The 18,558-nt window shown below is 42.2% G+C and overlaps 3 protein-coding genes across 5 annotated transcripts; 1 reads left to right on the top strand and 2 right to left on the bottom strand.

Annotated features, from left to right (window-relative positions):
- Positions 1 to 560: 560 nt before the first annotated feature.
- LOC136430111 (histone-lysine N-methyltransferase KMT5B-like) lies at positions 561 to 8,020 on the bottom strand. 2 transcript variants are annotated; one of them, XM_066420424.1, is made up of 8 exons: positions 7,833 to 8,020; positions 6,964 to 7,126; positions 5,941 to 6,109; positions 5,421 to 5,530; positions 4,878 to 5,044; positions 4,214 to 4,233; positions 3,767 to 3,903; positions 561 to 3,366 (listed from the first exon to the last, which is right to left on the bottom strand). In XM_066420424.1, the coding sequence occupies exons 2-8, from the start codon at positions 7,116 to 7,118 to the stop codon at positions 1,815 to 1,817; spliced, it is 2,310 nt and encodes a 769-aa protein (XP_066276521.1). In that variant the 5' UTR covers positions 7,119 to 7,126; positions 7,833 to 8,020; the 3' UTR covers positions 561 to 1,814. The 2 variants fall into 2 exon arrangements, with proteins under 2 accessions (XP_066276521.1, XP_066276522.1); XM_066420425.1 differs by lacking the exons at positions 6,964 to 7,126; positions 7,833 to 8,020 and adding an exon at positions 6,369 to 6,894.
- A 200-nt stretch (positions 8,021 to 8,220) lies between these two features.
- Positions 8,221 to 12,184, top strand: LOC136430114 (replication termination factor 2-like). The gene is made up of 4 exons (XM_066420429.1): positions 8,221 to 8,406; positions 9,535 to 9,772; positions 10,360 to 10,531; positions 10,950 to 12,184. Exons 1-4 carry the CDS (start codon positions 8,338 to 8,340, stop codon positions 11,410 to 11,412), a joined length of 942 nt encoding a protein of 313 aa, XP_066276526.1. The 5' UTR covers positions 8,221 to 8,337; the 3' UTR covers positions 11,413 to 12,184.
- Positions 12,016 to 17,028, bottom strand: LOC136430115 (uncharacterized). Of its 2 annotated transcripts, XR_010754846.1 has the most exons (5): positions 16,851 to 17,028; positions 16,317 to 16,357; positions 13,956 to 15,068; positions 13,432 to 13,611; positions 12,016 to 13,153 (listed from the first exon to the last, which is right to left on the bottom strand). XR_010754846.1 is itself a non-coding variant. In XM_066420431.1 (2 exons), exons 1-2 carry the CDS (start codon positions 15,733 to 15,735, stop codon positions 14,370 to 14,372), a joined length of 750 nt encoding a protein of 249 aa, XP_066276528.1. In that variant the 5' UTR covers positions 15,736 to 15,901; the 3' UTR covers positions 14,064 to 14,369. The 2 variants fall into 2 exon arrangements, 1 of the variants encoding a protein (XP_066276528.1); XM_066420431.1 differs by lacking the exons at positions 12,016 to 13,153; positions 13,432 to 13,611; positions 16,317 to 16,357; positions 16,851 to 17,028 and adding an exon at positions 15,685 to 15,901 and having other exon boundaries at positions 14,064 to 15,068.
- Positions 17,029 to 18,558: the final 1,530 nt, after the last annotated feature.

An 18,558-nucleotide genomic window follows, 5' to 3' on the forward strand; every position in this document is an offset into this window, starting at 1 on the left:
ATTCCCACTATAAAGTCAAGGGTAACACAAATCCAATTTAGGAGGCAGCGAGGCCGCCAACGTGCTGTGAGTCCAGTACAGTGAGGTATGAGCTTTATTACCAGATACAAAATGCTAGTATAGGCAGACACATCGATCAACCAATTCCTTAGTTGATTCCTGACAATAAACAAGCATATTTTGGTGGAGCTGTCTACCAGGTGTGCATGTTAAGTGCAAAAAAGTTTGAAATGGCTTGGTCTTCTTGCTCATTAACGTTTTATTGTTGCATTTTCAACATTCAATAGTATAAAGTAAGGTCAAAATTCATAAAGCAGATATCTATGTTCAGAGCTCTTGACACATTACACTAAAAGCATGCAGCTGAATTGGAAGAAACTATTTATAGGAAAACTCTTACTGAAGAAAAAAGTTATTTCATTTTTCCAATAAATCAAAACGAAGCACATAAAGGAACTGACAAGGACACTGATAACTGGTACGAAGGCTATTCTGTATGACCATATCTATGGTGATGAGCTATTTTAACATTCCGAAGAGGAAAACATCACACAGCTAGACACAGTACATGTATTCTTTATTTACATTTTTACAATTTATTACAGAACTATGATATTTCAACACAAGAGTGTCAGCAACTTCTAAGAGATTGCAGGAGACAAGATGGCTACACAGACCACCTGTCAAGAAAAAGTTAAATCAGTCAAAACAGACGGGCAGTGTTTCTGCTAACACACTATAACTTTGCAGAGTACCACAGTACATTGGCACCCCTGATTCAAATAATTACATTAAAATACTATGTACAATTCTATGGACCAAATGGTGAAGGGAGAACATATTTATATTTCAACAAGGTGCTCCAATTAAAAGCAGACAACTGATTTGTCAACCTCTATGAGTCTCAGAGATGAGCTCTTTTCTAAATTCAGCACATGCAAAACCGAATCAAGTATGAGGATATCAAACGAACCCACATCCATTTCTTGTAGTGCTAAATCTGGTGGTGTGAAAACGTACAAATCACATAATCTTAAAACTCAAGACATGAATTCCCATTGGAGTTTACTTTTGCCTACAAACACCATGCCTTCTCCTTACACCAATATTCCTTTCACCAAGAAAATAACAAGATATTCAGAAATTCTTAATTTTGCAAGATCATTTCGTTTCTTTTCATCTGGACTAGGATTTCATACCGAAACATCTGTGGAAAACACCCACACAGAGCACCTGACAACTTCTACAGTACTAACATAACAACAGCTTCTTCCACACATATCTATACACTATTTTACATCCTCTAAAATTCATCTAAAATACAGCTTAACTAAAGCCGAAAATAAGACCAAGTAGGAAAAGCTGACCTTAGGATGGTGAGCTTGTGATTGTGAGTAGGAAGAAATTTGCACGATTGTTAAACAACCTCACTGATATCTACAACTGTATATTCAAGAAAAACTTTATTCAAGGAAAGCTTTTAACAAGGAATATGACCTGGTAGGTTCAAGTTAATTTGTTGACGAGCTTTAGGCATGGTAACCTGTTTCTTTTGGAAGAATGGTCCATAAGTCTACCAAGTTACAGGTATTTTGCATTAAAATTGAGGTGTTTTGAGACAGCCCTGTAAACCATTTGTGTTCCAACTTTATAAAACGTTTCTTTCAAATATTGCAGAACTACTAGTACTGTTGCGCTTTCAAGGCGCAGTTAGACAGAAAACATTCACATAGACACACATTTTTGAGACAAGCTATACATTGAACGGTGACCATAATTTGCACAAAACACTAGTCAATTTTTCAGGTTTCCACTCAAGTGCCGCTCCTTCCATTCACTTCACGGTTTCTGGACGCCAAATCGATATCGATGGAGTCATTGCCAACAATCAGTCGCAACTTCTTCGCCCTGCTGGCGACACACTCCTCAGAGCAGCACTCACTTCCACCGCTACACTTTCTCCTCCTGTTAAATCCTGGGGATTGACCTGTGACCCCTGAACTGTCTCTGAACCTTGCCCCTCGACCCCTAGTGGACCCAGAACTGTCTTTGAACTCTACCTCTTGGTCCCTGGATACTCCTGAAATGTGAGTATAATCTACTCTAGTGACCCCTGAACTATTCTTAAACTCCACCCCTTGATTCAAACTCTCTCTGTCTCTGCCATAGAACTGTGAAGGTGCCAGTCCTAACTCTGTGATGCCCGGGGCATTCCCGCCATTCTGTTCCACTTGGAACTCTCCATTCGGCCGACAGAGTTTGATCTTAAGTTTAGGCCGACCAGTGGAAGAGGTATTTGCACTTGGCTTTGGGTTGCTTGTGCCTCCACCCACAGCATAGCTAGCTGGCGCCCAATCTTTCCTTCCTTGTTGAGTATAGTTGTCAGCAGTTCTTCTATCAAGCACTTCACTCTCGGTTCCACGACTAGCTTCTGTCCTTCCAATGATCTCCGGGTAGTTTCGACTTCGTAGTCTGATCGTCACTTTCGGTAACTTTCCATTCTCTGTTATCAACTGAGAATCGTACTTAGTTCTATTGGGTGAGAATTTCCTCCCATTCATGTCTGTACCGTTCCTCCTGGCCTCTCGTCTCCTCCTCCTCCTCTCCTTAGCAGCTCTTTTCCTCATCTTCTCCACAGCGGCTGTAGACATGTCCGTAGCACGGCCATGGTCTTCTGGGACGAAGTCTTCACAGTCTGAACTTGTGCCTTTCACATCTTCTTGTGAAGTCTTAGCGACTAAGTCTGCTTCCTTCTGAGGTAACAAAGAAGCGTCTGTAACTAGCTGTCCCCTGTCAGTAATCACTTCCATATTTTCATCCTTGTGAGTTCTCAGTTTAGGAGGCGACACAGAACGCTTCCTCCCAACCTGTCTCTTCCTAGATGGAACAGGCATAGACATGACTCTGCTGAGGACACCATCTTTATCACTAGTAGCATCCAGTTTGTCAGGCACTGAGGAATTGCCTACGGCGGACAGCCTTCTTCGGGTTGTCCTCCTTCCCCCTTCCCTCATGTTGAGAGAAGTTAGGTTTATTGAACCATTCATTTTTTCCGGGAGGACGCTTCTGGTCAAAACTACCTTAGCTTCTGGAATCTTGATGCCCTGTGCTTCTAGAAGTTCACGGTCATACTTGGTTATCTTGTATGGTCCACTTGTGTTCACGTCAACGCCGCCTCCCAAGGTCCTTCTTGAACTAAACTTCGTATTTCTTGTGGAAGCTTTGTCGCTCATATTGCAGGTAGGCGTAGCACTGCTGCCTTTACGGAGCCGTTGTATTCTCTTGTCGGTTTCACGCAGACCGTACTTAGTGTTGTGGACTTTTTCCTTGTTGCCTTCTTTGGAAGCAAAGGCTCCTGTCCCTCTCCTGGGTAACAAAAATAACTTAGTTATCATCAGTATTCATTCACTGAAGAAGAAAAAAGATCAAAAATACCGCACCTTGTTACAGGCCATGCAAATTCTTCTACCTACTTTGATGAAGGTAATAAGATATGCCAAAATAGTTACTCAAGCAACTGAATAAAATTTTGGCTGTTTCAAAATTTTATCCAGTTATTTTTGGCATATCTTCTAGCTACTAGCTACACGACATAAGTCAGGTTAAGTCACTATACTCAAAACCTTCACCATTGACAAAAACATCAACATATTACATACTCTGGACGCAAGGCAATTACATGCTACATTTCACTTCATCTTTTTTTACAAAAGGTAGGCCTATATATATGTCTTACAATTCAACACAAGTCCTGTTCCTGACTCACCTTTCACAAGTCTCACACTCGCAGTACGAGTTGTTGTCACCGAAGAAACCCTCCCCGTAATAACAAGTGATCTCCTCGCCAGCCTCAATGTCTCGCAGGACCTTCACGCACGCCGTGTCACGGCCAGTGGACACGAACTGGGCACAAAGAATAACAAGTGTCCTGGTAAAATACATGTACTTACTTGATACTTGATAAGGTCTCCTCAATGTAATTGTAAGTAAAATACATGTGACCGACTTAAATGTAGTAAACAAAATTTGACATGCATGTCATTATGTCTACATTCCCTTATGGTTGCCATCAACCTACTTTGAACTGTTCCAATTTTCTCATGAATGATTATCTTTAAATCAAACTCCAGAAAGTACTTTTCATGCTTTTCAGAATACTTAAATGGCTACATACATGTAAGCGAGCACATTAAGAATTACAATTAACTCTTACCTTGCAATTTGACCTGCAATCTGCAAAATGAAAAGGAAATTTGTCAACTTTGGTGGCATCAGTCAAAGTAAATTATTCGCTACAAGCTTACTAGCATCTGATTCTGATTATATCATAAATATAAACTTGAAGTTGCATCTATGCACCTGGTAATACATGTACACAGAGGCCCTCAGTACCTCATCCTTACAGCAGATATGTATTCTTATATTTATTTGAATTTGAGTATCCTAATGTGTGACAAGTGTACCTTTTAGTTTTTACACTATACAGCAACAAGGGCCAGTGGTGGGGACACATACTCTATAGTGTTCAGCCATCCCGTTCGTAACAATGGCTGAACACTATAGAGTATGTGTTGCCACCACTGGCCCTCTTTACATTAAACTGGCTGTTCGAACATGGACCGGCCTATGCCGTTCTGACATTTGAATAAAGTGATTTGTATACCAGCAATTAAAGCATACAGTCGTGGTCTCTCTTCTAACACAATATTACTACAGTAAAGTGTTACAGCACAATCACATGACCATTCCATGCAGCTGACATGTACCATCGTATCCTAATGTGTGACAAGTGTACCCTTTAGTATTCACACTTTACTACTGCAGCACTACATGTATCACGTAACAATCACATGACATTCCGTGCAGCTGAAGTGTACCGTGGTTGATGAAGGCGGCGGGTCCCAGCCACAGCTGCGCACAGTTCTTGCGTGTGGAGAACATGACGCTGAAGTCGTTCACCCCCGGCTGCAGCAGCTGGTTCTCCTCCTCTGCCGTTATCTCCGCAATACAGCCCACCAACATGGGGATCTTCTCGTTCTTTGTCCTGGGATTACAGAAACAACATCCGTTTGAATTGCAATAGGTGCATGGTGGTCTTGTGGTTAGGGCTTAGAATTCGAACCAAAAGGGTCTGGATCAAAACCCTAGCAGGCCCAAATGACAAAGGGCATTTAACACCTATTTTCCCCACTCGACTCAGGTGTAAATGAGTACCTAGGGAAGTCCTCTATGATAGGACATAATGTCAGAGGCCTCGTGTTTGAAATCCATCACTTGTGTCATGTTACAAATATTTTCCTTTTGTGGAGAAATCTTGTTTCTTGATGTTTCCCTCCATAAGATATCACCACCCTACATCTTAAGAATATACCACCTTGTAAGCAGTAACTGAAATAGTGTTTTTCTTTTGAGGAACTCACCAGGCCTTGGTAGCAAGAATCTTGGCTCCATGCTTCTCCAAGGAGTATCTGTCACAGGGGACTACCTCAAACCCAGCGTCAGGATGGAACATGTGCAGGTAACGGACAACCTGGGAACAGGGTAAAACATATGCTTTGTGAACAGCTGCTTAGACAAACATGGTGAGCATGAGTATGTTAAGAGTAAATAACAAATAGAAGATCGAGCCATAGAGTAACAAAAACTTCTTTGTCATGAGAGCCGTTAGAGATCTTGAACACCTAGATTAATGCTGTTCTCAACGCTCATTGTCTGAGATTCTTCTAAAGGTTGTTGATGTATCAAACTTTTAATTCTGTGGATTTTATTTAAGTCTTGGTCAGTTTTGTTTATTGATGTAATGCTGTTTTGCTTATAATATAGATTTCTATCCTATAAAAGATTAACATAATTCAGTACTGTCTACATTGCGTACCATGTGCTGCTATGTTGATAATACAAGTTTGAAGTTAGTATACACATGTTCATGCTGGGACCTACATGTGTCTTGAATATTTTCTTCTGGTGCTGAGTCTTGTGCTGGAGGTATTTCCAGATCCACTCTCCCTGTGTCAGGTCTGTGAAGGCCTTCTCCGTGTTCCCAGACTTCCGCAGCTTCTCCAGGATCTGTTTGTGATCCTCGCTCTTGCCTGGACGCACTGGGCGAAACCTTAGGTGTACAAAGAAAAAGGTTACAAAGAAACCGACATAACAGAATAGCATGAAAAATAAAAAAACTAGCATCCTTCACAACCCACATCAATTTGTCTACAACTGCCTTTTGAACACAAAGCATTTTTGTGGAAGCGAAAGATACGACTAACTAACCTAGATCTAGGAGAGACAACCTTTGAAATTTGCATGTAAAATCACAAGGATGTGGCAAATGTATACCGAAATCTAATTACTTTAAGAATGCATGCACTTACCGTCTGTACAAGGGTGAAGGGCTACAGAGAGTAAGAGAAGTGTCGGAGTGCATAGGTAAGCAAGACAGATGACAAGACAACTCAAGTAACAGTCCAGGGAGCAAAGATTCCATAATGGCTTATAATCAGCCAGAAAGAGGCTGTGCAAGTGTGAGAAGACTATATTGACTATGTTTCACATGTTTCATACCGGCATAACATTTCTAAACAAGAGCAATTGCAATGATGTCATGGTGACAGTGGCAGGCAAAAAGCTGGTGGTAGACAAAATATTGATTTACATATCAATCTATAATTTGATCTAATTATCTAAATACTAATTAGTAATCCAATCAGCTGACGTCCTGGTCGTCGGAAACCCCGGATGTAAACAAAAACAGTGATCGCTCGTATAACCTGTGGGCTGTTTGAATGCAAACAATGCAACCACACAAGAAAATAAACACAGTATTTTGCTTAGCCTGGATGCCAGACCACCAACCTCTAAAATATATATTGATAGGCTATACTTTGCTGAATGGTAACACTAACACTGTAACAGTGACCATCCCTGATTTCTAGCATTCTACTTGACTATACTCTACAGCTTTCCTACCTGGTGTTCATCTTGTGTGTCATGAAGCCCAAGTATGGGTCCAGGACTATGGAGGTCGCCAGGTCGTCGTTCTCACACAGTTCCCGCGATGACATCCCAGTGGACGGTGCGCTTCGTGGCGGTGGAACATGCTGGCTTTCCTCCTCCACTACCATTGGTCAACCTAATAATAATATTGATTAATCAAAAGAATAAACAAATGAGAACACCTATCAAATAGTGAAAAATGATGGGTTGAGGTTACAACTTTTTCATTTGTAGTAAATGAAACTAACGTCAGCTTCACCAGGCTGTCTAAAACGAAACTGTGAAATAGCACACACAAAAATCTACCCACTGTTTCAGGATAGTTTTGTTTGTTTGACAGTTCTGCAAGTTCCTGTGATTATTTGATATGTTTCATGTCACAAAAACAAAGCACCCTGCTGCTCTAAACGTGGTCTAGATGCAACATTTTTGTGTAGTATTGTTCAGTGGAGTTCCTTACGGGCTGCAACAACTCTACTCTACTCAATACACCGTTGTTGAAAAAAGCAGACGGAAATGTTTTGAAACTTTTCGCCCCCCTCCCCAGACCATTTAGACACATCAACGGTTCAAAGGTTAACCAAATTTTCCGCCCGCCCAAACCCGATCAAGCAATTTATACCACAGCAATCAAATTCAAATCATATCGAATGAGTCATCGAACTTTTAAAAAATCTACCTAAATAGTACTACAAAAATTCACAACACCGATTAATGCAGAGAATATTCTAAGCGTTTAAAAAATTTTAGCGGTTGAATTTTTTTTGTCTTGTGACAAGCGATATGAGCGATCAGGTTCATCGATGCCGCAGTAAAACCGATCCTACCGCCGATAGACTCACCTTGGTCGGAACAAATCTCCCCGGAACGTCAGAAAGAAACCCCCTTGTAACGATCAATCCCTTCAAAGGCTGTTGTTTGTTGGATTTTCCCGGTAAAATCCGCCCATAAATGACGACAATCTCCTCAAAATGTTACAAATTTTCGAGGGGCGAAAATGGCGACGGCGGTTCACACCCGGAAAACATGGCGGTACTGCCGCTTGGAGAAAATAACTCCAGGATTATTCTCCTCACATTTTTCTTTGCGTTCCTCACATTTACTAGTATGAATATTGAACCTAAGAATCTTTTTTAAGAATGCCAAAAAAATGAATTTCTTTGTCTCTATATTCATAAAGTGTTTCATTTTTTGTGTATTAGCGTATTGATATGTGTTGAGTTGGTGCTGTATGATTATGGTCACGTGACCTGCCCGACTAGTTGCACCAGAAGCAGGGACAGGGAAGTCTGAAAAATTCCAGCCAACTTTTTCTGGATTATTTAGCGAATTTGAAGCAAAAACAACATGGGATGTGACGGAGGAACAATCCCAAAGAGGGATGAACTCGTCAGGATGAAGAAAAAGCCAGAACAGGTTTGTTTTAAACGGTTTATATGGCGTCTATAGACTCTATACTTTCAAACGTCTCAGAAAGGGAAGTTGCCCCCCTCCCCACCAAGTGTCGCAGAAGAGTAGAGTAGAGTAGAGTTTCTTCGGCCAGGTAGGAATCGGCTGGTTCCATTTTAGGCCGCTCTTCACTTTTATGTCACAGTCATTTCCAGTTTGTGGGGGTTGTCTAGAGCTCGGAAGTCAAAGTACACCTTGTGTTTCCGCATGAGCCTGTCCAGCCTCTCCTTGAAACAGTTTATGCTGGGAGAAACCACTACTGTCTCGGGTAGGCTATTCCACCAGGGGATCACCCGGACGCTGAGGAAGTGTGCTCTTCTGTTGGATTTAGATGTTTTCCTCTTTATACGTAAACTGTGTCCTCGATCAAGTCAAAAGAAAATTAAGTTCTGGATACACATCATATAACTAAGGAAAACAGCGACACATCATACATTCGTAGTGTCTGTTGGTTTCTAGGATTAACTTTGTTACATGTAATATCAAGAATGTTTCCTGTTGGATGACCTGACAAAATTTCTTGATAAAATTTGTTGTCAAACATCTTAGTACAAAAGTCTTGCGGCCATATAATAGTGGTAATACACTCACAAAAAAAAGCTCAATGTCATTCATTCTCTCTTAAGTCAGCATTCCCATAATTCTTTTTGTCTGCCTTCAAGAAACGTGAAGAAGAGTTATGTCTAAATTATGGGCTGTCTACTTGTTTTTAAAAATTATACATCGCAGTCATCAGTCATTGAATTTTGACCCTTCAGTATGTCCTTCTATAAGACTTTTTATGGACTTACGACAATGACTTACAACCTTTGAGGTAAGGTGCGACGAGGTCGTAAGGGCCACAAAAGTGCCTGTCGTGCGATGCGCGGGGCCAATTCACACCCTAGAAAAAAAGGCCCCATACACCGAAGACGTACAACTTTGTCGTACATCGCTGTCGTATGTCCAGAAAAATTTTCCGAGTGTGGAATCAGGTCTAATTCTGTATCTGGCACCGTCCTGTATATGGCTAATTTCAAAGTAGACTGGCATGTATTCCATTTCCAAATCGTTCTGCTGCACTGCTAATATCCAATCCCTTCCTTTGCATCACAGAAAGACAAGAATGCAGACATGGTGGCTAAATGGCAGCACTGTGCACTCAGCCAGGAGCCGCTGCGACCGCCCATCATGGCCTGCGAGATGGGGCATCTCTACAACAAGGAGGCACTCTTGGAAGCCCTGCTGGACAAGTCAGGAAACCCCAACATTCAGCACATCCGTGGGCTGAAGGACGTGAAAGAGCTGCAGCTGACAGAGAACCCAGCCCGGAAGGACAGCAAGCCAGACAGTGGTATGTATGACTTCTACATGAAAGCCTAAATCATGTAGGGAATGGTGGTCCTCTATAGTTCGAGATGCTGCGGTGTGTGTGTGAGGACAATGTTTAGCAGATGACGGCAAAGATGACTTTCACAACATGATACAGAGTAAATGGAAACACGACTTCACGCTCTGGATCCCAAAACTTAATTTTCCTTTATTTCAAAAGTCTAATTGCATTCTGCGAAAGGATGGCTATCTATCATTGACTATCTATCATCGTCGACTATCATCTAAGAAGTGAGGTTCCAACAATACATTCTAAGGCTTATACCTACTGGTTATTCTTTACAAAATACGATAAATCATAATACTAGTAACGTTACCCATTTCTAACAGGTTAAAGATACAAGAAGTGCAAGTGTTCACAAAGCAGCAGTGAGACTTGTCTGAAGTTAAGCTAAAAGGATGTCTCAGAGTCATTCCAGTCTTAAAGTTGTCAACGTCAAGACATTTGTTTCAACAAAAAAGATAAAGGGAGACATGTGAATGCAAGAGACTATGGTATAACATCTGCTGTCTTACATGTACCTTGACCTTTATCTTCTATTCTTTCAGGTGATGCATATGCAGACCATCAGGCAGCAAAGTACATCTGTCCAGTGGTGGGTCTGGAGATGAGTGGACGTTATCAGTTCTGTTTCCTGTGGGGCTGTGGCTGCGCGTTCTCTGAACGAGCACTGAAGGAGGTCCAGACCAAGACATGTCACAAATGTGGGGCTGCCTTCAGGTAGGCGTCAACACAGGGGGTCATTTCAACATGTTCCCACAGGGGGTCATTTCAACATGTTGCCACAGGGGTCATTTTAAGTAGTAATTTTATGTCAGTTTCCATAAGAAATTCCTAGCTACTAAAATATGGTACACATGTTGTAGCTATCTGTGTACATCAGTTAGTTGTTTTTTGTTCTGATGTATTGTCACGTAAAAAAACGATAAAGCTGAAAGACTGGAAAGGGAATTACATGTATGAAAGTCAAGTAGATAAAAATGATGCAATAAAGCGTCATGTTTCTTTTTTTTTCAGGTGTCCCTACAGTTATGTCTTTTATGTTTATATATGTACACATCTTTACACCTGTTTCTTTGTATACTGTACTGTTCCATGTACTCCTTTCCTGTAATGAATTTATCTTTTTTTTTCTCAGTCAGGAGGACGTGGTGACCTTGAACCCAGCTGAAGACGACCTTCCTCAGGCAAAAGAACGCATGGAGCAGCGTAGGCTGAAGGCCAAGGCTGAGAAGAAATCCAAAAAACAGAAGAGAAGTGTGGCAGAGACTCTGTCCAAGGCCCCAGCTGAGGCCTCCTCCAGCAGTGGTAGTTCCTCACCAGACAAACCACCGTCCGGCAAACTGACCAACGGAGCATCGCCCAGTGCCACAGACGGACCTCCCCCCAGTAAACTGACCAAACTGACCAATGGTGCATCGTCTTCCAGAGTGGACAAATCCAGAGGAGGCTCCAAACCGAACGGTGCACACAAAGGGAAGGCGTCGAGTATTTACCACGATCCCAACAGGAGTGAGGTGTTCAAGTCCCTGTTCACATCCCATCATAATGCTAAGGAGAGGGTGGTACACTGTGCCAGCTGGGTCAACAAGAGTATCTAGGATATGGGTGGCTTAAAGAAACTTTTCAAACCCTCTTCAAATGTTCCAACTGCATGTTGGAAAACAAGCAGAGGAAATTGTATATAGCTGGGATTGTATAATAGACCAAGAAATAGGGGCAAGTGAGGAGTGATAGGTGTCTTGTGTACCATACTTGCTCCAACTAATGCACAATTTTATTGCAATATCATATTGCAATATATCAAAAGGTATATCTTTCTTAGAATTCAGCTTACATGACAATACCCATTGATTCTTCTCTCATTTATTCAATTTTGATTCTACAGTAGACTAATAGAGCAAATATACTGATGATACTGCAGCTGTATTGTAATCACTTAGATTTGTCAAAAATACATGGAAAACTTACAAGTATAAGTGTTTATCAGTAGTAAAATACAAGCTGTTCGCCAATTGTAGGAACTATTTTCAAATCTCTTTTGTCTAATATTGGCATGCGTTCAATAAAATGTTATACATGTAGTAAGAAGATGGCTTCGAGGAAAGTCATGCACTGTAACTGAAAACATTTCAGTTTCAAGTTGCAAAACATCGCCTTATGTGGCCAACTAAAAGTACTGTATTTTTACACAACATTTTCTGCAGATAGTAGTCGGTGCAATATTTTTGTAGGGTACAAGCCTCTTCATCAGTTTCTGATCTGTAAATTAATCCAACTTCTACAACAAAATAAGTCTTGTATGTATATATGCTCATGTATGTACTTTCTCTTCTGTATGTGTAGTACAATAAAAATCTGTACATGTGTCTACTGTTGGTTTTGAACTCTCTTTATCTGTTTAAATTCCACATTGGTAGCACTCTTCGAGCTCTACAGGCACTTAGAATGTATTTTCTTCCATGGCCCAAATTAAATGTTACAGTGTCAGGTTTTCAAATACTAGTACTAAATGTAACTCAACACAGCTCTGCTCCCCAGTATCTGAATCCAGTAAACATGCAGAGAAAGCTGCATTCTAATGTAAGATGATGAATGTAAACCAGTAGTGTAAATTCATGAGACACTTGACAGGCAATCTATATTTACGTTGGCATAAACATGTAACGGTGTACAATATGAAAGTACCCAGAGCTATACTGAATTCCAGTCTAACAAAATATTGGAAATAAAAAAGTTGTCAGCGTTAACGGTATGGTAGCCTTAAACCTATTTGATAAAATCTACATGTAAGATCTAAGACCTGACTAACAAACAAGCCCACTTCAGGAAGAAGTACATCACCTCTTCCAAAGGGCAGTGCACCTACCAGTGTGATGCCAACCAAGTTGTCCTGAACATCAGAAGGACATTCTGTTAGGGATCACACTGATAGGTACACAGAAAAGGGGGCAGCCACTTGGTATCCCTGACAACTGGATGTCAGTACCCATGGCAACCTCAGACATAACAGAGAACAGGTCTTCCACCTTGTATGTTTACTGATGAAAGAGTTGTTTTCTGCCCTGTCACAGGTTGTCTGTGTGACTGCCCCTGTGGGCTTTTTCCAAGAGCTTACCCAGCTTTCGTTTTCACATCAACCACAGCTGTGACAAGGCTGGGTAAACCCATGAGAAGAAGCCAGCAGGGGCAGCCAAGTAAGGGAATTACAATGCAGGGTGTTTGGTTGTGACTAGGATGTGTCTTCCAGGTGACAGTCTGCACTTTTGACCTTCTGGTGGTCCTTACATTGGTGCCTTTTTCTTGACTGCATTGCAAAGCCATATGCTGTAGTGAATAAATCTGGCAAATGGGAGACGCAGTCAAATTACGTTAGATGTAACAGTTACATGCATCTGTTCATGTACAACACTAGCATTCAAGTGCCAAGACTCCTAGCTTCTTTGACTTTGAATCCAAGGATAGCACATCTTGTCAGTAGTACTGTCTTTCATTTTATTGGAAGGGCATCTCCTATTCCTTCTACATGTATGTTACTAAAAGAAACTGATCCACCAACCTCTCAACTATTTACATAAACCTTGCAGGTTTTTAACTGTCTGAGACATAGAAATTCTCACCTCGAAGTTGTCGCTGATTAGGGGGCTGCGTTCCCTACTGTCACCACGAGCACTAATCAGAGGGCAGCTGGGGGATCGTGCGCGTTGTGTGGGACCGTAGAAGAGGTCGTACCTTGATAACCTTTTCACTGCTACAGCTTCCTGCTCAGGGATGCTGTTTTGCCACTTGTACATTGGGACCTGTGAAAAGGACAGGATGATGAGATCATACATGTGGCCTGCATCTTACCTTGGTGATGGAGACCTCTAGTGATTTCGCTAAAAAATGCAGCAGTTGATGTCAAGATACCAACCACGATATCAGTACTAGTCAAAAATTTTACCATGTATATCATTATCTTATAGCTAGACATTGAAAAAAGAATTTGCATCTCTCAAGCAGAAATGAGCTCATGCCTACAATATAACTGAAAAGTGCTCTAAATCTTTCTCTTTTTTTCCTGTTGTATGAAATAGCCTTTTCTTTTTCAGTTTAAGCATGCAACTAGGCAAAGGTCAGTTGTATGCAATGGTGCAGAAGTTACATCAATGGGATCCAGGAGATAGAATGCCTCCTCCTCACAGTCCATACCACTCTTTGACTGATGGTCCACTTCAAAGGGATCCAGGAGGTACTGTTGATCCAGGAGATAAAATGCCCCATCCTCTGTACCACTTTCTGACTGTTGGTTCACTTCAAAGGGATCCAGGAGGTACTGTTGATCCAGGAGATAAAATGCCCCATCCTCTGTACCACTTTCTGACTGTTGGTCCACTTCAAAGGGATCCAGGAGGTACTGTTGATCCAGGAGATAGAATGCCCATCCTCTGTACCACTTTCTGACTGTTGGTCCACTTCAAAGGGATCCAGGAGGTACTGTTGATCCAGGAGATAGCTATAGGACGCCTCCCCGAGACCATGGTCTGGCTGTTGGTCCAATTGAATGGGATCCTCCTCCCTACTTCTGCTGACCACCTGATTCACTGGATGTGGGGAGAGCCAGCATCTCTTCAATCCTGTCACTATCAGGACCACCGGCATCATGTCCTATCAACCGTTCAGACATCAACTGTTCAGACATCCAGTCCTCCTCCTCAGAATAGTAGATTGATCCAGCCTCACTTCTTGACAAGTACTGCCAAGCTTCAATTCCACGGTCATCAGGCATATACTGGCCTGTGAATCCCTCCAACAACTTCAAGTCACCAGCAACTTTGTTGATAGGCAAAGCAGTGACTTTCAAATGGTAAACACTGTTCTGTTCCCCTCCACTTGGGATGATCTCAGCAATATCTGCATCACTGATGTGCTCAGACGCTGTATCACTGGTTGTCTTGCTACACTGGTATCTACAACTCATCTGCTGGTGTCCAGTACCTGGGTCACACTGCAAAACAATTCCCTGCCCAGTCTGTTCTGCATCATCTGTATCAGGTATCTCACACTCTGAAAGACTTGCTAGAAATTTCTCCAGGATCAAGTAAAGGCCATAAGCATCATCAGCAGTGCTCCCCCGGAGCTCAGACACCCACTCTTGTGTCAGGGGGATCACCGTTGTGTGGGTGTTGGGGACAGTTTTCTCCTCCATAAAAAACTCCTCTGCATCACTGTCCGAGAAATAAAGTGAGTCGTCTTCATTGACCTGTATTCCTCCAACCTGGAAGAACAGAAATGATGGTACACTCAAGACAAATTGAGCACAACCAAGTAAACTACTGCAAAGGCATGGTAATGGCACTATCAAACTTCCCTTCTGCTATCAAACTACCTGTTTGCATTGGATACCTTCCCAAGTTGTAAAAATATTAGAAATGTACATAATGTTGCTTGCTATAGCACTGTATACACAAAAGTATCGTTTCAGGCCTTCCACAGACATTGTTGACATGATCAACACATGCTGGGTATATACTTTCCTATGCCTCCCATATCAAGCAACTAAGTTGGTCAGATTTACCGTGAGCCAATTTTGCGCTGTTCTGATGCTGTCATTTGTGTACAGTTTGTTACAACTAGTCAAAATATTTCTCTATTGACAATATGGGTTGCTCTAACACAGTTGTTCATCATTGAACATCCGATATCAGACATATATTCATTTTTGCACAAAGGTAGAGTAGACCCGTAACTGTGTAAAGCATAAGCGGCCATGTTGGCTTTCGCAGAACTTAAGACCGAGTTATGCGTTAGTTTTTTTAATCAATTTCTAACTTTCTGTACCAGTAAAATCACATTACAAATCATCCATCATAAGCAAACAGTTTCAAACTCACCAGTAAAAACTGCTGAAGACCTTCATTAGTCGTAAAAGGCGCATTTTCCATGGTTAAATTCGGGAGCGTAAAGTTCGCCTATTTCCACCACGGATTTTCGAACGTCTATGACTTCAGCTGACCGAGATGTACACAAACGAATATGTCATGGCAACTAATATCAGCCAATGAGAGACGTGTCAATCATACCGATTTGGACCAATCCGCTGTTCCGAAACAATTTCCTAAGTCTTACTGATCATGACCAATCAGTGTTCGTCTAACATATCAGTCGCCACGCTCTTGGAACGGATGAGGGAACATCATACGCTCCAACCAGAGGTTCGACACCGGCTGGTTTTTGACGTGTTTTTTCGGCGTTTTTTCGGGCTTTATATTTTGTCCCGTTTTCTTTATGGCTTGGCGACATTGGCAGAGTGCTTTGTAATTGATCATGAAGTTAGTCAGGGCAGCGGGGCCTAATCTGTAATTTCCACCAAACTAACGACGCCGGCTATAGAAATGATATTTGAAGTTTGGCTTTCATTTGCAAGAGTAGAGGGCAAGTGCAAGGGAAAGATGTTAACCTTACTGTGGACTGACTTTCCTGGCCAATTAGTTCTTTTTTTTTGCCGAATTTTGCGAGCCCTTACCCCATGTGCTCCGTAGGAAGGCCTGGTGGAGGCTACCTGATCTGTAAAACATATTGTGATACCTATCAGCAGTAGATCGACTATCAGTGAAAAGTACACGATATATGATGAAGACAGGGGGGAAAGATGAATGGTGAAAATTTCACCTCAAACATGGCATCATGGGTGTTATAACGTATATTTCATGCAGAGTTTTTTCCCCGGAGATGCATTGCCATATTCTTGATATTGTTGCCGCCTACATGTATCAAGGATGCATGTACACAAAACTGTCAATTAAATATCGGGAATAGATGGGTGATTATACCCTCGTAAACCGGAGTGTAGTTGTGAATGCAGTCTGCCGCCTGCGGGAAATGCCGCTAGCATGCGTTAAGCGAGAAGAAAACGACCATGCAAGTGCACGACCAGAATACAAACACGCTCCTGAGGCGAGGTCACATCGGGATCACACCTGGGCCTTTCAGCGGTCGGCAAACGTCCCCCACAGCCGCTCGGACCATTGTGATGCAATGTTCCGCCTTTTATACGCACCTTCACAAACAGATTCTGCAGCAAAAAGTGGATTCCAGGGGTTTTCCTAGGTTGTCATGGGAACGTAGGTGCTGTAGCAGGGCGAGCAGGAATCAGGGGGAGATCACAAGTAGCATTGGGGATGGTTCGGCCAATATTTCTGAGCTTCAGGGAAAGAACACCGAAACTTTTGAAGTCATAACAAAATACCCTCGTGATATTTCAACGGTAAACTCAGTGAATAAGAATCTAAACAAAGAACCTCCTCCAAGCTAAAACCGAACATTGCCAATCAAATCAAGAATATGTAATTATAACGTTAACTTTGCAACACGTAATTCTTAAAGATGATAAAGGATTGATTCATATCGTACCAGTTGATAGCCACCAATCGCCTGGATTCAAGTCTAGAATTAAAGCGATCTATCTTGAGACGACGGCAAGGCGGAACTAGCCTCTACTAGGCTATAGGGCGTATTCAGTCACGTGACCCTCCCCCTAGCAACGAGCACTGGCGGCCATGTTGGTGCTCACTTGGTAGTGGAGCCCTATGGAACTCTCCGTATAAATAGCAGATTTTTTCTACGCCATTCACAATTTCCCTTCGAAACGTTTTGTCTCACAATCATGGTGTTTTGCCTCGTGGTCAGATGTTTGATTGGGACTGATAAAGCACACACTGATCGGGTAACAGTAAGATTGGTTTGGCGTTTCTCGTGTAGGTAAGGGAACATACGAAGGGACTAACGACTGAAACAAAAGTGGATTTCTGACATACGAACAGCGGATCTAAATAGTTGAAGTTTGAGAATCAACGTGAGTGTATGGAAACCTTTGTATCTGGTCGAAAAGCAAATTACAGGCGGGTAGGGGGAAAACCCTGTATAGGTAGTACCCGTACCCGTATACCTGTATAGGTATACCGGTATACCCCATTTGGGGCCCCAGCAAGCCAGGAAACACGCCATGACGGCCGCCATACGGGGCACCCAGAACGGCTGTTTTTTTACGGTCTCCACATTGATATACAGTTAGACACAAACAGTTGACTATACTCGGTCAGAAAATAGCTGAACAATCATATTTTACGATCTTTTGATTTCTATGAAGGACGGAGGTTTGGAATATACGGAATTTGCGAAGTTGCTTAGTTTGTACGGAGCGGCTGTCAGAACGTGCGAGCACCGATCTCGGAGACCTTTCAAGTAAACCCGTTCTGAAACCTACAGCAAACGCCTCACGCTAAAGACAGAGACCGAGCAATGCATTTTCAGACAAATCACGCCGAATGGCCGTAATCTTTGTGTCGCAATAAGTGGTTACTTTCTGTCTAAGCGGCTAATTCGCACATGTGCCATGGCAGACCTTCCGTGCATCGAGAACGGCATTTCCTGTAGGTTTTACGCAGGTTTACTGGCAGCTCCAGCCAAACAGATCATGAGTATTGCATCTGAAGATAATGAAGAGCGGGAAGATTGATAGTTTTGGTGTTTTTTCTATTTCTTTTCAGAGCGGGTTTTAGTTGAAAAGTCTCCGAGATCGGTGCTCGCACGTTCCACAGTGCTCGGGGAGGTCGGATATAAGAGTAATATCAAGCCAAAACACCCTTCGTTAGTCGCCACGGCTAGTCGTATTGGTAACGGAATAGTACCAGATTTCTGTCGGTTTTTCACTGCAGCTTTTACCGATGTTGAACCCGATACAGATCCAGAAATCAGACCAAATCAAT

Source organism: Branchiostoma lanceolatum, chromosome 3, assembly GCF_035083965.1.
Source record: "Branchiostoma lanceolatum isolate klBraLanc5 chromosome 3, klBraLanc5.hap2, whole genome shotgun sequence".
Taxonomy (NCBI): domain Eukaryota; kingdom Metazoa; phylum Chordata; class Leptocardii; order Amphioxiformes; family Branchiostomatidae; genus Branchiostoma; species Branchiostoma lanceolatum.